The sequence below is a fragment of the Zootermopsis nevadensis genome, unplaced genomic scaffold (genome assembly GCF_977971745.1).
Source record: "Zootermopsis nevadensis isolate Lab colony 2312 unplaced genomic scaffold, Znev_1.0 Znev_ptg000028l, whole genome shotgun sequence".
Classification (NCBI taxonomy): Eukaryota; Metazoa; Arthropoda; class Insecta; order Blattodea; family Termopsidae; genus Zootermopsis; species Zootermopsis nevadensis.
Genome location: NW_028259160.1, coordinates 24,105,546 through 24,122,716, shown reverse-complemented (window position 1 = coordinate 24,122,716; position 17,171 = coordinate 24,105,546). Strand labels below are relative to the sequence as shown.

Below are 17,171 nucleotides of genomic sequence, written 5' to 3'. Positions count from 1 at the left end.
TTGGGACTATTGACTTCTCAAGGCTTGGGACAAGTGACTTCTCAAGACTTGGGACAAGTGACTTCTCAAGACTTGGGACAAGTGACTTCTCAAGACTTCGGACAAGTGCCCTCTCAAGGCTTTGGACAAGTGACTTCTCAAGGCTTTTGACAAGTGACTTCTCAAGGCTTGGACGTGACTTCTCAATCTTTTGACGTGATTTCTCAAGACTTGGGACAAGTGACTTCTCAAGACTTGGGATAAGTGACTTCTCAAGTCTTGGGACAAGTGACTTCTCAAGACTTGGGGCATGTGACTTCTCAAGGGTTGGGACAAGTGACTTCCCAACAATTGGGACAAATGACTTCTCAAGGTTTGGGACAAGTGACTTCTCAAGACTTGGGACAATTGACTTCTCAAGATTTGTTACATGTGAATTCTCAAGACTTGGGACAAGTGACTTCTCAAGCCTTGGGACAAGTGACTGTATGGTCATAACGGGAGATCATTGCGGGGAAATTGTTTTCATTCCACGTATTAAACTATACTGTGATTTTCAAAAATCTTCGAAATTTAAATAATTAAAAACGGCTTCAAATGGCATGAAATGCATAGAAAACTAAAAAGTTTCGACATTTTCGAAAAACATTTAATTCGGAATTTTTCAAATTTTTTTGGTTTTGTGCGCTTTTTGGACGATGTCCTACGTTTTTCTATTTTTCTAAAACTTTCGAAAATTTTTATATTTTTTGTCGAGTTTCTCCACAATATTCAGGCCAGGAGCGGTCTTTGCACGACCCGGTCACTGCCGATCCCTTTCTCTGTCGAACGCGGTGTCTATCGGACTCGCTCTCTGCAAGATACTTTCTCTGTATCACCCGACATATGCCAGGCCGTCTGTGCAAAGACCTGCTTCAGCAGAGACCGGGTGAGGTACAGCCCGAAACAAGCAGAGACGTGTGAGACAGAGAGAGAGTGAGGCGAAGACGTGGTGAGTCAGAGAAAATGGGAAGCAGAGATCGGGTGAGGCAGAGACCGAGTCAATCACGTGCAGGCTGATGCACACACCGCTTCAAGCAGAGACCGATGAGGCACAGGACGAGTGACGCAGAGACCTTGTTAACCAGAGACGGAGTCAAGCACAGACCTGGTGAATCACACACCGTGTCCAGCAGATACCGGTTGCCTCACAGACTGGGTACGGCTGAGACTGTGTGAAGCAGACAGTCCGACGGAGTCTTGTCCTGATAGGGCCAGGTCAAATTTAGAAGAAAAAAAATTCAAATTTTTCGAAAAATCAAAAAACGCTGCAAACCTTATGAAATGCGCACAAAACGAAAACTTTTCGGAAAATTCGAAAAAAAGTTGGAAATTTTAAAAATTCTTAGTTTTGTGCGCTTTTTGGACGATTTCCCATGTTTTTTGATTTTTCGAAAATTTTCGAAAAAATTGAAATTTCTAAAAATGGCTGCAAATGGCATGAAACGCGAAGAAATCTAAAAATTTTCGAAATTTTCGACAAAAATTTTGAAGGTAAAATATATCAAATTTTGTTGGTTTTGTGCGCTTTTTGGACAATTTCCAGCATTTTTTAATTTTTTGAAAATTTTGAAATTTTTCAAATATCCACCACCTGATGCCTTGCAGAACCGGTCTCTCTCGGACAGTTTCTGATGTACTGAGTCTCTTACGAATGCGGTCTGTGCCTCACTCGGGCTCTGCACGGACCGGTCTCTGTATGACACGACTCTGACGTGCCGTCTCTGAGAAGCCCAGGTGAGGCAGACGCGGAACTGCATAGATCGAGTCCTGCAGAGGCCGATTGGTGCAGACACCGAGGTAGGAAGCATTGGGGCGTGATAGGGTCCGCGTCCCGCAGAGACGGGTTGAGGCATTCTCAGACTTTGGCAGCATCTTTTGGGGAGAGTTTATAAAAAAATTTGAAAAATTTCAGAATTTTCAAAGAACCAAAAAATGCTAGAAATTGCCTGAAAAGCTGTTCTGTACTGTTTCTGATGTATCTCACTTGTCCCAAGTCTTGAGAAGTCACTTGTCCCAAGTCTTGAGACGTCACTTGTCCCAAGTCTTGAGAAGTCACTTGTCCCAAGTCTTGAGAAGTCACTTGTCCCAAGTCTTGAGGCCAAATCAAGCGAGGCAAGGCCAGGCAAGCCGAGGCATGATCAGGCAAAGCGAGGCAAGGCCACGCAAGGCCATGTAATCCCAGGCAAGTCGAGGCAAAGCGAGGCAAGGCGAGTAAAGGCAAGGAAAGACCAGGCTAGGCCACGCAATTCGAGGAAGGACCACTCAAGTCCAGGCAAGGCCAGTCAAAACCAGGCATGGCTAGGCAAGGCGAGATGAGGCGAGGCAAGGCCAGGCAAGATGAAGCAAGGCGAGGCAAGGTCACGCAAGGCCATGTAAAGCCAGGCAAGTTGAGGGAATGCGAGGCAAGGCGAGTTAAGGCGAGGCCAGGTGAGACCAGGCGAGGCCATGCGAAGACAGACGATGCAAGGCGAGGCATGGCGAGGCAAGGCGAAGCCAGGTGAGGCGAATTAAGGCTAGGCAAGGCCAGGCAAGGCGAGGCCTAGTGAGGCCAGGCGAGGCCATGCCAGGTCAGGCGAGGCAAGGCGAGGGAAGGCGAGGGAAGGTTAGGCATTACCAATGAAGGTCAGGCAAGGACACGCAAGTCTACGAAAGGCCAGGCAGTCCAAGCAAGGCCAGGAAGGCCAGAGAAGTACAGGCAAGGAGACACAAGGCGAGGCGAGGTGAGGTAAGGGGAGACAATACGATTCAAGGTGAAGCAAATCAAGGCAATTACAGACAAAACGAGGAAATGGTAGGCACGGCAAGGCCAGGAACGGCGAGAAAAGTCTAGGGAAAGCCGGGCAAGGCGACGATAGGCGAGGCAAATTTTCAAAATTCCACCACCTGATGCCTTGCGAAACTAGACTCTCTCGGACTGTTTCTGATGTACTGTGTCTCTGACGAATGAGGTCTGTGCCTGACTCGGGCTCTGCACGGACCGGTCTCTGTGTGACTGGGCTCTGAAGTGTCGTCTCTGAGAAGCCCAGGTGCGGCAGATAATACGTAGGCAGATCTTCAGAGACCAGAGTCCTGCAGAGCCCGCTGGTGCAGACGAGGCAGGCAGCAACTGGGTGAGATAGAGGCCGAGTCCGACAGAGACAGGAAGTATCATTCACCGAGACTGGCATGCATCTCTTGTGGAGACCTTTGAAAATATTTTGAAAATTTTCGAAAAACTGCTGGAAATTGTCTGAAAAGCGCACAAAATCGAAAATTTTGATAAAAATTTTGGAGATGAAATTTTCTAATTTTTTTTTGGTTTTGTGCGTTTTTTCGACAATTTCCCGCATTTTTTGATTTTTTTGAAATTTTTCAAAATTCCACCATCTGATGCTTTGCAGAACCAGTCCCTCTCGAACTGTTTCTGATGTACTGTCTCTGAGGAATGCGGACTGTGCCTGACTCCGGCTCTGCACGGACCGGTCTCTATATGAGAGATCACTGACAAGTCGTTTATGAGAAGCCCAGGAGCGGCAGAAAACACGTGAGGCAGACAAGGACCTGCAGAGGCCAGTGTCCTGCAGAGGCCGGTTGGAGCAGACACCGAGGCAGGCAGCAACTGGGTGAGATAGAGGCCGAGTCCGGCAGAGACAGGATGTGGCATTCACCGAGACTGGCATGCATCTCTTGGTGAGTTTAGAAAAAATACTTAAATTTTTTCGAAAAATCAAAAAATGCTGGAAATTGTTTGAAAGGCGAACAAAACAATATTTTTTTGAAAATTTTGAAAAAATGTTGAACGTGAAATTTTTCAATTTTTTTTGTTTTGTGCGCTTTTTGGACAATTTCCAGCATATTTTGATTTTTTGAAATTCTTCAAAATTTCACCCACCTGCCAGAAGCGGTGTCTTCCGGACATGGTTTCTGATGCATCCTATCTCTGTTTCTCCCGGACTCGGTCTCTGCAGTATCCGGTTTGTATGAGGCGGTCTCCACAAAGACCTAGTCCGGCAAAGACCGATTGAGTCAGACTGCGTACGGCAGAGAGCGTATGATGCACAGACCGAGTCATGAAGTGACCGGGTGCGGCAGGACAGACTAGCAGACATGTTCAATTTCTTTAGTTTTGTGCGCTTTTTGTACAATTTCCAGCATTTTTTGATTTTTCGAAAATTTTGAACTTAAAATTTTTTTTTCAGAAATTTCCCTACACGACCCCAACGCAACCGGACTCTGCAGGATGTCATGTCAGGCTTGGTCTCTGCCACACCCGGTCCCTGCCGGACTCAGTCCGTCTCAGCTGGTGTCTTGACGGTTCTGGAGAATTTAAAAAGAAATATTTTTCAAAATTTTCATAAAACCAACAAATGCTGGAAATTGTCCAGAAAGCGCACAAGACTAAAAAAATTTGAAAGATTACAATTTCAAACTTTGAACTTCTGTAGCCTTATAACTTTGTTAATTTCCAATTATAAGTGAGAATCCTTTGTCTTAGAATTACAAATAACTTACTAATGAAATTATTTTTCATATACTTTGAATAAGTAACATACAAAAGAACTTTTGTTTGAATACAGGTCACAGTTTGGAGACTATGTACACACAGGTATAAGTGTGTACTGTGCGCCTTTGATATGTATAAGGAAAACCGTTATTTTCCTATAGTGAGAAAAGATGACATTAACAGAATTTCAAATGTATGAAATATAAAATTGCCAATTCATGATAGCATACGCCCAGTGAATAACTGTGTACATATATATATATATTTATAGTTGCAGTTGCATGATATGGACTGAATGAATATAGGAAAAAGACACATGATCTACTTACAAATAAGATATATTTATATAACACACATTTCTTAAAATTATACTTTTATTCCCGCGATCACAAATATCCAGACAAATGGATTAAACCAGCAAAGTATGGACTTCCATCAAAATTATTACACTTACAGGATAGTACACACATAAAGTAAATTTTGTCCCACTAAACGCCATGTAGGCGCTTGGGGGGAGAGGAGGTATTGCTCCTACTCATTCTTGACCCCGGCACCCAGCGGATAGGAGGCTGGGTGGGCTCTAGAGCCGGTCTGGACGCAGAGTAAAAACCCTCTGCCATCATCAGGGATTGAACCCCAGTCATCCAGCCCATAGCTAGTCACTATACTGACTGAGCTATCCCAGCTCCTACACACATAATATATGCTGACAAAAAAACCAGTGTATGTACATTTCCCTAAGAGACTAAAAAAAAAAATCAGCACAATATAAGTATAACAGATAAATTTATTTACAAAACCTTGTTTCTGATTTATGAATATTAAATTGCGTTTCACAATAAAATTACTAGCAACACTGATATATGTTTGGTTCATACACTATTATGAGATAAACAGGTCTTTCATGCCCACAGAATGGTTTCTATAAACTCACATCTTTGTATTTGAACTTTGTCAAGAGAACGTTAATATTTACAAAAAAAAAAAAAATTGCGAGTTTAATCATCACAGATGTTTGACAATGTAACATGATGACAACAATTCCCATTTTCGGACATGGATTAAATTTTTTTTTAAAAAAAAATATTGTTCTTAAATCATGGAGTGACTTTAATGCATGTTATGTATAACATCTGCAGCTAGAAAGACTTTCCTTAGACTCGTAACCCACAAGATCATACTAAGATTGAAAGGCCCTGTTGTTCCCGCTTTTTAACTCCTTGACTACTGACTTTCTCTTCATTGTCGCAACGATAAATATATTAGATTTCCCCTGACTTGGAGATGAATTCTTAACAGCCTTCGTGAAATCGAGAGCCACAAAAAAAACCTGTTCATGCTTGCAAGTTATAATTATTAAACTGCACCCAACACTTCACACTCCATCATGAAGCTTTTTGAAAAATTCTGCTGGGTTTTTTATTTTTAATTCACTATATCAAGTATCTTTTTCTTTAATGATGAGCACTAAATTTCACACTTAAATATAAGGATACTCAGAAGGATGCGGAAGGGACTGGTTTTAAGGGGCTCACCAAACATTTACAGGACCTCAGAAAAACTACAAAATACTTGTAGGATTTTAGGTTTTCACAGCGGTGAGTATGAAGATTTCCGTCTTCTGGGTTATTGCACTGTGTAGTCTGGTCGATGTTAACCAACGTTTAAGAGGTCATACTGCCTCCATCATCAGAGTATGAAGATTTCTGTCTTCTGGGTTGTTGCGCCGTGTAGTCTGGTAGAAGATTTCCGACGGTTCGGAGGTCATACTACACAGCGCAACAACCCAGAAGACAGAAATCTTTATACTCTGATGATGGAGGCAGTATGACCTCTGAAACGTTGGTAAACTTCTACCAGACTACACAGCGCAACAACCCAGAAGACAGAAATCCTCATACAAAATACTTGTCAGGAAACTGAGAATCAAATCCACATAACATAAACACTGACTAAACAATTCTTACATTTGATCATAGAAGAGCGTTCAATGTTCAATGTTCAATGAAGAATTCAATACCACATTAATGACAGAAACTTGAATTCTTTCCTCTCCAGCCAACACGGCATAACACTCTTTAGCAACATGAACATAAACATTCTTCCATCCTTTAACGAATACATGGAACTATATATATGGCTATTCCAATAGACACATGAGTCCACAAACAAAGAAATAGTCAGAAATTGAAAGCTTAAATTTTTATGATTTGCCCATTCTAAATTTAAGAACGGAATATTATTTTATCTTTACCTGTTTTCATCATATATTTATAAGATAAGAAACATGTGTGCTTGGAACTTTATTTTTCAAATTATGTACACAGTTAATATATGGAAAAAAAATTATATAAGAAAAGACGAACTTTGGACACATTGAAATCTCTCCAGCAGAAAGAGGACTGGAAAATTCAATATTCATATGTGGTAACCTACTTCTTATTGATAATGTGAGTATTTTCAGAAATGTGTGTAATTAACTTTGTAGTTTATTTGATGACACTGTATCAACTTTAGAATTTATTTTGTGCCGACTTAGGATTTTGAACTCGGTACAAGAAAGGACAGTGAGGAAATTACATTCAATGGAAAGAGACTGAGAAATTCAATAAAAAGGTGTGACTGAAATTCTATCCTGGAATGCAACTAAAAAACACTAACCACTTTACTGCATGATCCAACTGGCGACATTAGTTTCAAGTCACATGGAATGGGTTTAGCTAATAAAAGTAAGTAAACTTTGCGCTGCAGACACCTGAAAGGGACACTCTACAAATCTGTGACTAATTCAGTAGCCTGAAATATAACACGAAATATTACTACAAAAGAAACAATTTCACTTGCCAACTGAAGCCATGGCAGTGGAATTCAATCAGTCTGTGCGTTGATTTTTAATGGGTGTTGATGTTTCCCATCTCAATGTGGCACTCAGGCAGCTTACATTCTAATGGTGACCACCTGCTATTGAATCCCAGGGCAGCTGTTGCTTCGGAAGCCTACAAATCAAAACATATTAAACATTTCAGGAACGGAACCATAATTCATATAAAATGAGCATACAGCAGAAATTATAAATTATCAACAAGTAATTTTGAAGGTGAACAGTAGACCTAACCTAAAGGTGTCTGTGCAATTTACTAAGCGCATTCAACTGTACCTGTATTTCAATTTCTTTATTTTCTGTACTAGATCTTATCTGCTGTAAATGTACGAGGGTAAGCCAGAAACTTTCCGAAATGATTTATTTTACAGCTTCCTGTGTTGGCTGCCCTGCTTATTTTGCACATACGTTGAAGCACGAACACACTACTTTAATGTGAAATAGTTCCGACCTTGACCGGCCAGTTGTCGTGTCGTTGTAGTAGAGTTAAGATGGCCGCTGTGCGTTCGCTATGCACCAAAGGAGAGGAGCATGCAGTGATAACATTCCTGCGAGTTTAAGCTGTACCAGGGGGCAAAAATTCATCGCAGACTTTCATCACAATATGGAAACAGTGCTTCATTGCAGCGAAGTGAGTGCGAATGGAATAACCATGTTCACAAACGGTCGCACAAGTGTCACCGATGAAGTACGATCTGGACACCCTTCCACACCCACTACAGAGGAAGACACTGGAGTTAGTGCCATGTTTCTTGATATTTGAATGATGACTATCGATGAAGTGGCGCATCAGTCATACTCATGAAATAATTCAAGACCGTTTCATAAATTTTATGCAAAATGGGTTACAAAACAACTCGTAGAAGAGAAAAAGTGCAACAGGTCGACAATCTGCGAAAGCCAATTGAACCGCTATCGTAATGAAGGTAACGCTTTTTGAGATGCACTGCCCCTGTTTGGGCCATGGAAAGACACTTCGAGAAGCCACCATTTCGCCAGTGAGCAAGAACTGAAAAGTTGTTTCATGTGTGGCTTGTGACAAGCTTGTGGACCACTGTACTAAGTGTGTTGAGAAGGACGCGGACTGTCGAAATGGATATCAGCGAAATTAGTTTTTGATTGGATTTACTTGTCTTAGGATAGGCACCACTGGCAGGCTTTTGTGATCATGGTAATGAACTTTCAGGTTCTATGAAAGGTAGGAGATTTATTGACTAGCTGAGCTTCAAGGACACTGCTCCATGGAGGTTATTTTACTTAGAAAGACTATGTTACATGATCGCTTTAATACCTAGACAAGGGAGAGATGTCATGCATAGAAACATAACTTCTAATTTCAATTACAGGTACAAATGACCATTCATCTTTTGAAACCTCTACTAAAAAAAGGATGAAATCCTACATTTCAGATTTATAGTCTGGTTACAAAATGAAACATTTATGAAATTATGTGTAAATTATTAAAATGAAAGAAATTGCATAGGGCTACATCAACAGATATACACATCTGGTGGTCTCTGGTTGAGAAATGTCACAGTTTCAAGACAGGATGATCCTATCACGGATTTTATAAGTTTAAGCCCACAATTTCTGTTACTGACAAAATCAATACTTTCTTAAGAGAGGAAAATAAGTTCACTGATAGATTCAGAATTACATTCATCTACTTCTCACGCAGGCAACATGACTGATTAACAAGCTTGTACTCAACAGGATTTGAGGTTTTCATGGCGATGAGTACGAAGATGGCTGTCTCCTGAAATGCAGATAAACTTCTACTATAATACATGGCGGAACAGCCCAGAAGACAGCCGTCAAGCTTGAACTTCATCACTTACATTAGGGGCACTGGTGTCACGTGAATTGGGGTTGATGCCTACAAAGGACGTAGAGAGGCGTTTGCCACTCTGACGCAGCTTCCTACCACTGGCGCTGGCAGGACCCATGCTGACGGATGAGCAGTCAGTGGTGGAGTAACAGCGTCCAGGCCGCAGTGGCCTGCAGCAAACACCTCGCAAGTTACCGGAATGTAACCACTGGCGTTTAAGCTCAGCTTGGACCTCACCATTCAGGAAGCAGTACAGGATGGCAACGAAGAAACCCTGGAAAGCACATTAGAACGCTCCTGATAGTACATAAACATCACTATTTCCACTCTCTTGTTATGGCACTATTCGTAACAGTTGAGAGCACTCCTCAGATCTGCATGGATGAGTGTGTCAGGTACCAGAACCACAAGGTAACAACAATTGTCTGACAACGGAACAGACAAACTCGTTACAGAATGGAGCACAGCATAAGATTCTGATATAGTTTGATGTCTACTGAATCATAAGGTAGAGCCTCACAACACAGTAATATTACGAAATCAAGAAATTACATCAAATAACTGTTTATGATGCAAATTAGCAGAAATAAGTGTAGAAGACTCTCATAATTAGGTCACCAGGGGGGGGGGGGCAAGGTTTGAGTTACAACTAACAAGTACAAAACGGAAGTAGCAAGTCATGAGTCTATGCGAGGCGCAAAATTTGTCAGATCTGAGTAGCATCAGTACTGAAGCAGCTGGCAGCCAATCATCTTTGCTGCTATTTGTAAATATTTACTTTATTTCAGTTAGCATAATCTTCTTGTAACTGACAATATTAGTATATTAGTATATGGGCCGGGATAGCTCAGTCAGTATAGTGACTAGCTACGGGCTGGACGACCGGGGTTCGATCCCCGACGGGGGCAGAGGATTTTTCCTCTAGCCTCTGCGTCCAGACCGGCTCTGGGGCCCACCCAGCCTCCTCTGCAATTGGTACCGGGGTCCTTTCCCGGGGGTAAAGCCGGCCGTGGCGTGATGCTGACCACTCACCCCCATCTAGTGCCGAGGTCAAGGAAGAGAGGATCTATACCTCCTCTCACCCCAAACGCCTACATGGCGTATAGTGGGACAAACTTAACTTTAATCTTCTTGTAACTGACAATATTAGTATCTGAACATTAGTCCCCTGCTATCCCATTCCTGTTGTTGAATCTGATATTTGGCTGCACTAAGTCTGTGCAATTTATGGGTCATCAGGATGACCCATATAAAAGTTTGTCATGTGCGTGTGTGCTGACCTGGAACGAAGCAAACAGCTGGTCACAGAACAGCCAGGCTATCTCAACACCTGGATGCACGCCGATACTGTAGCTCATCCCCAGGAACACCGTGTAGTGTACTCCAAACAGAGGGACCAGCACTAGTGTAGACTTTGCCCACCGCCTTCCAGGGGAAAATAAAAATAAAAATCTAAATGCAACATTTTTTTCAATAATCTTTTACAATGTGACTAGTTTTGACCTATTCAGGTCATCTTCTGGGGTACTGCATTGATCGTAAGTTAGAAATTGCACAATACAGGAACTGGTACATAATACAGAGGAAGGAGCATAAGTAACTTTACTAAGAATAACATAAATATGCTATGCCGTGATGTGTATCGCAATTAACCTTCCACAGAAAAGTTGTCCAGTGTCCGTCTACCAAGCAGGCAAGAAATCCACAACCTAGATAAAAATTCCAAGGAGAAAAGGGAAGTGATGTTGATGCTGTAAAGTCAGAAGCCAAAATCAGTGACATTGGAAGAAAATGTTGCAAACTGTTGCTCAAGAATTTGTGTAGTCCTACAAAATCAACTAGGCACACAGGTCAAGGACGTGCTTTGTCAGATGAAGTATTAAGGGGAATTTTAAAAGAACTGATACAGAAACCTGTCAAGTCTCTGTCGCTACAAGCGCCAAATGAAGATGGTCCTCATAGGAGGATTGAGTTTTGCGAGTGGATTCAAATAATTCATTAGGTAATCTGAATTTTGTTGACAACAAAGTTTGGACAGAAGCGGCCACTTTTAAGATAAACACACGCTTCAACTGACACTTAAATGAATGATAAGAATCATCACGTGATGCAACATGAACTGAATGTACCAGGAGTTTTGACCTGGGCTCTTATTTGTCTACACATTACTGCAGCCCAATATATTTTTTGACGGTACTGTTACAGCAGCAGATTTTGTGGATGTTGTGGATCACGATGTTGCCTCTCAAATGACAAAAGATATGCATTTTCAACTCCTGTTATGGCAATAGTTTGGTGCTCCACCACATTATGGATGTGATGTTTGTGTGTTTTGAATGCAACATTTCCTACATGCAATGGTCGAATGGCCACCGAGGTTACCAGACTTCACCCCATGTGATTCTTTAATGTGGGGCATCGTAAATGATGCAGTGTATGCCCAGAAACCAGGAGATGCAGTTAGAAGTGGTTTCAGCATCATAGTGGGCAATAAACATTTCTTCTAGTAATCTGCATTTGTCGGTGATTTCCTAAATGAGATATTTTCTCGACACTTTGTGGTGGTAACTTCCTTTCGATAAAGTAACTTATACCGCAACTTGTCTTTAAAACTAAACAATGATCGTGAGGCTAAAACACATTTAAACAGGTTAAATCCAAAATTTAGCCAGATTGACTGCAGGTTGTGGACTGAACAATAAACTACAAATCATACAGATAAGTACAATTTGAAACATTAATCAAATTTAACAAATAATAAAGGTTTAGCATAAAAATACTAAAATGTTACTCAAAATCCACTCATACACAACAGAATGTTTGTACAATAACCTCTAAAATGATTTCGCTAATTCTAGTGTACTTTTAATAAACACACAGTTCTCTCAGTCAACAGAATCACTTTTGTAAATCCACCTAAAGATCCTTCTTGGATCAAAACACAAAATGGATGAAACCAATAAATGCGTAAAATTAAATCAAAGAAGTTGCGTAAATGGATTTTTGTGTTACTTGAATTAACCTTTAAAGTACCAGGCATTTGAATCCATGTATTCGCTGTTAACCCAATTTAAGTCCCAAAGTTTTTGCAAATATAAAAGGTGCGATCGGAAAGTTTCTAGACTGCGCCTATAAAAACCCGTACACTTATCTCAGGTATTAAATTCATCCATCACCCTCGACGTCGTTCCCCTGGGAGTAAACACAACGATCCCAGCGCCGCTGCCAAGCCTGGAAGCATCCCTGGAAATCTTTCTTTGTCAGCCTGTCAAGCACCATCTGCGATTCTGCCTGAATCTCTTCTATCGTCTCAAATCTCCTTCCCTTTAGCTGAATTTTCATCTTTGGGAAGAGGAAGAAGTCACACGGAGCTTAGAAAGGAAGTTGGGGTCGGTTCTTGCAAGATCTTTGAGCTCCTGACAAACGAGAAGTCAAGTCGATTCTGCTTCTGGTCCTCAGACAGGATGCGTCGCATGTGGAGTTCTTCCTTTAGAATCAGCTGACAGGTCCCATAGCCTATCCCAACAATGTCGCACAAGTCGTTGATGGTACGACGTCGATCTTCGTAACATTTTCGGGCGTTGTGCTCGAAGATGGTCGTCCAGAACGATCGTCATCATCGACAGAGGTTCGGCCGGCCATTTTTAAAACGTGAATGCCACACAAAAGTTTGCGGACTCCCCAAATGCTTGCTTTAGCATTTCATAGGTTTCCGTAGCCGTTTTGGCGAGTCTTTGGCAAAATTTGATGCACACGCCATTCCGAAATCGCAGGAGGGTCGGTGTAATGCACTACCAAAACGCCCGTAACTAAGAAACAAATGCTAATTCAATGATGCCGGCTGGCACACTGATTCACTATGAATGTAGGCCGCACCCCCTAGCGGCAGAAGCTCGTACTACATCCGGTTCGCCGTCTATTGACACAGTCTTGAAACTTTCCGATCGCACCTCGTATCAGGCAAAGTAGAAAAGCTTTTCAGGAATCCATGCAATTTCTGGTGACAGCGACTGAGTAAGTGACGCCGATGGCTTGGCTGTAAAATGCAACATAAGAGGCGCACAGCAAACAGACTCTGGTTTCTTTGCTGATCTCACCTGTACGTTCTGGTTTCATCACACACGGACGCTCTGAGCTTGAGGAGCAGCACGCGGACAATGTTCACGAACAGAATGAAGTTCAGCTGCAATGCAAGAACAACTGTGCTCAAAAGTGCTTCGACACTCAGGCTTAATTATCCCACACTCTCACAGCTTTACAGTTGGGTGTACTGCGGGTTGCAAAGAAAACTTTTAGCACATACAGCATTTGTAAAAGCTCAGAACTGCTGTCATCCTTAATAGCTTTTGATTAAAACAAAACAGACTGAAGTTGGGTACAGACAAGCCTTCTGTGTTTAAGAGTCTCTTCAAGATCTCAGTTATGGACGTGCATCATCCTCCCTCCTGTGGAATAATAAATGGTACAGCGACTGAGTATCATTGGTCACTAAGCTGACAATTCTGCAGCCATTTCTTGATGTTTTTTCCTTGCATCGAGTCAGAACTCTAATTCTGATGTTCCATAATTTCAATGAGTGGTAGTCGTAACATTGTCACATACTACAAATATGAGACTCGGTCAGAAAACTGCAAAATTTTCAAACATAGGGAAAACATACTTTTGTTCATTTCAGCCTACCATCATTTCACCAAAGTTCCACGATCATCACCTTGATGCACGTAATATTTCCCTTCAATCATCACAATATCACAATATTCCAGAGTTGAGGCTTTACACTTGACTTAACATGGACCAATGAAGTCCACAAAAGTTCGCCATCAGAGCACCACTACGATTAACACTTCAAACTTCCATGTTTCTCTCCTCACCACATTATAACCTGAGGAACTTTGTTCTGTAACCATATGTCGATGCACATTCCACTTCAAGGCCTCTTAATTAATTCTCATGAAAAAACACACATTTGCTGTATAAACTACGACAGAAGTACTCACAAGTATGGAAAAGGTCGTGGGCCCTCGGATGAGGAGGAATAGTAGCTTGCTTGTGTTAGTGGTCCAACAAAGCGTGTCCTCCAAGAAGATCCGTCCCACTACCCACGGAAGCACAAACAGAGCTGGAAGCCCTGAAGAAAATTCACGTATTACAGCTCATATAGGGGGAATGTTTTAAAACCAAGATCAGCAATAAGACTAGTGTTTCTACACCCACAAAACTTAATCTACGAGTTTTATAAGATGAAGACGTAGGTTTCAAACAGGAGATTTACAATGACACACTAATGTCGAAATCACTCACATTTGTTTATTAAGTTTTAAATTGCTATTCATCTAAGACAGTCAGCGTATTTCAGTGGTAAATAATTGAAATTAAATTAATTCGGAAATAAGTAATGGTATCGGAAGATAAGATAATTTGGAATTAAAATGTAAAATAAAATATATTCCTGCTTCTTTTAATGGGATACATTTTTACATAAGGCAGACTGAGTCCCTTCATTGATAGTAAGCGTACACAAAGTCACATAATAGGAGAATCTAATGAATAATAAATCGGAAATAGTACAAAAGGAAACAGTCACAGTGTAATTTACGGTATCAAAGTATAATTTGCCTGCAGAAACAGGCTAAATATCCTGAATTTCCCGAATACAAAGTACAAAAACTAAACGCTTAGCGTCGCTCGAGTCAATTTTTAACAGACTGGAACATTTCTGTCTACTAGTCGATATTGGTGTTCCGGGTTTTGGCGCTCGAAGGGTTGATAGCAACGGGATTTTGTAAGAAATTAATGAACGTGTAACTACAATTCAATCCATTAATGTATTATATAGTTCAGGCCACTTAAATTTCAACTTATTTCATGACTTAACATATTTCGGCACAGCAATAAGAATTTAGGACATAATATACAAATTAATTATTACTAAATCTGTCCTTACATCTTTGTCACATCTACAACGTGTGTCAAATGATTGCAAATAACATCTACTTACATTTTAACCGCGAATTTTAACACCTGAAGTGCGGATGCTACAATTAATACTTACCCCAGCCGAGCAGGACGTACAAATTGATGGCGCTGGTGTCGGAGAACAGAGCCAGGAAGATGAGATTATGGAGGTACAGTCCCTCCATAAGGATCCAGGAGTAGTTGGCCATGATGCAATATTGCCATACAGTCGTCACTGTCTTGCACAGCAAATTGTCCTGTAACGTAGCTCAGTGAGTGAGAGCAATTTTGATAGGAACCTCCAACATTATTTCCCAATCAAATTTTGTTATCAATATCTCTTTTCGTGTGGAGGGTAACTGTGTATGTTTAGTAAATAAGCAGCCTTGGACAGCCGAAAGGGGGTGGAGGGTGGAAGGTGGAGGGTGGGGTAACAGCTCTTCACTCTACAGGAGCGTTTCTCAACCTATGGTACGCAAAAATAAGTTATAAAGTCAAGATAATATTAACATAAATAAGTTTTCCCTGAACGCATTTGGTTAGTGGTACATTTAATGTGTTAGACTAAAATTAGTGACACGGGCAGGGGAAAAGATTGAGAACCCCTGGTCTAGAGGATTAGTATGTTACGAAATGTTACACAGGACACGGACTTTGAAAGGATTCCTTGGATAGATCCGAGCAACGGGAAGCGGGCATGAGACTGGAAAATTGGAATGTCAGGTCTTTTGAAAACAGCAGACTGAAAATCAACACTACAGGCTACTTGAAACGGTGCGAAACGTGGATCCTGATAATAAGTGTTGGAGGACCTAAGAGGGATGAGACAGGAGACGGCTAACTGCGCAATGAGGAGCTTAATATTTTTTACTAAAAATATTTTTTTGGATGATAAAATCGAGAAGGACGACGTTGGCAAATCGTGTAGAACGCACTGGAGAGCCTGAGGGGAACTGACCACTCGAAGGTATTGGTGTGCATGAGAGGAAAATATTAAAATGGATCTTAAGAAAATCGTGATGGATGGGTTTATCTGACTGACGATACGGACAGGTGACTACATCTTGTGAGCGCGGTTATGAACGTTTGGGGTTTAATGAAGGGCCAGAAATTTCCTGCTAAAAACATCTGAAACATTTAAAAAGTACGAAAAAGAATATAAAATATCGGAACAGACAACTTTATGTAGGCCCTAGGCCCTACGTATCACAGGCCCTATTTATAGACTATCAGGTGCCATTAGCCACTTTGTGAGATGTAAAATATTACAGGATAAAAGCGAAAGTGATTGTTTAAATGGTAAATATATATAAGTCTGGCGATAACTTTGAAACCTCTGAAGTAATCAGCATCTTCACCGACATTGTATCTGTGAGGAAATTTAACCCAAGAAACTTTCTCCGGAATTATTTCTGACGACACCTAGGAAATTTTGATAAAATTCACATGGGCATTCGTTGCTCTTGTGGAAAATCGTCCACGTCCTACACAAAGGGACTCTAGAACATCTGCCTCTCACGTGAATGTCGAAAATGCCAAGTGGTCCTTTGACCGGTGTTGACTCGCGTATAGCGGAAAGACCGTGCCACGGCACAGCTGCCGAATGCACTTCAATTCCTGAACATTCACAAGGGACCATGTCACAGTTTTCTCACTCACCTGGTCATAGAAATACGACGAGCCGTTCTTTTCTACGACGTCCATACGCAAGCCGACTCCCCCGACGAACAGAACGTCCTTCAGGAGAGCCATGAAGGCGCGCATTATGAAGGACACGAACAGGTGAAGATGCAGCATGTTGCGGGGACAGCGCAGTTTCCTGTGGGCGAGTTCGTCAGTCATCATTCACCGTGCGACGAAGAGTTCGATTTCTTTCTTTGGGAGTTACGGATCAACTGGTTGGGTGAACAAGATGGCGGGACAGAAACACGGGTACACCAGAGATATTGAGCAGTGCGTAGGACGAAATGGAATATCAGATGGACATCTTCCTTGTCACTGAG

The 17,171-nt window shown here is 41.6% G+C and overlaps 1 protein-coding gene across 1 annotated transcript in view; it reads right to left on the bottom strand.

Annotated features, from left to right (window-relative positions):
- Window positions 1–4,824: 4,824 nt before the first annotated feature.
- The window catches only part of LOC110836281 (secretin receptor), a 108,007-nt gene continuing 95,660 nt past the window's right edge, over window positions 4,825–17,171 (bottom strand). The window contains exons 6-12 of the mRNA XM_022077344.2: window positions 16,828–16,987; window positions 15,266–15,425; window positions 14,211–14,341; window positions 13,311–13,396; window positions 10,494–10,638; window positions 9,224–9,487; window positions 4,825–7,500 (exon numbers count right to left, since the gene is read on the bottom strand). Coding sequence (XP_021933036.1) covers window positions 7,396–7,500; window positions 9,224–9,487; window positions 10,494–10,638; window positions 13,311–13,396; window positions 14,211–14,341; window positions 15,266–15,425; window positions 16,828–16,987 — 1,051 coding nt within the window. The 3' untranslated portion in view covers window positions 4,825–7,395. The remainder of the gene's footprint in view (window positions 7,501–9,223; window positions 9,488–10,493; window positions 10,639–13,310; window positions 13,397–14,210; window positions 14,342–15,265; window positions 15,426–16,827; window positions 16,988–17,171) is intronic.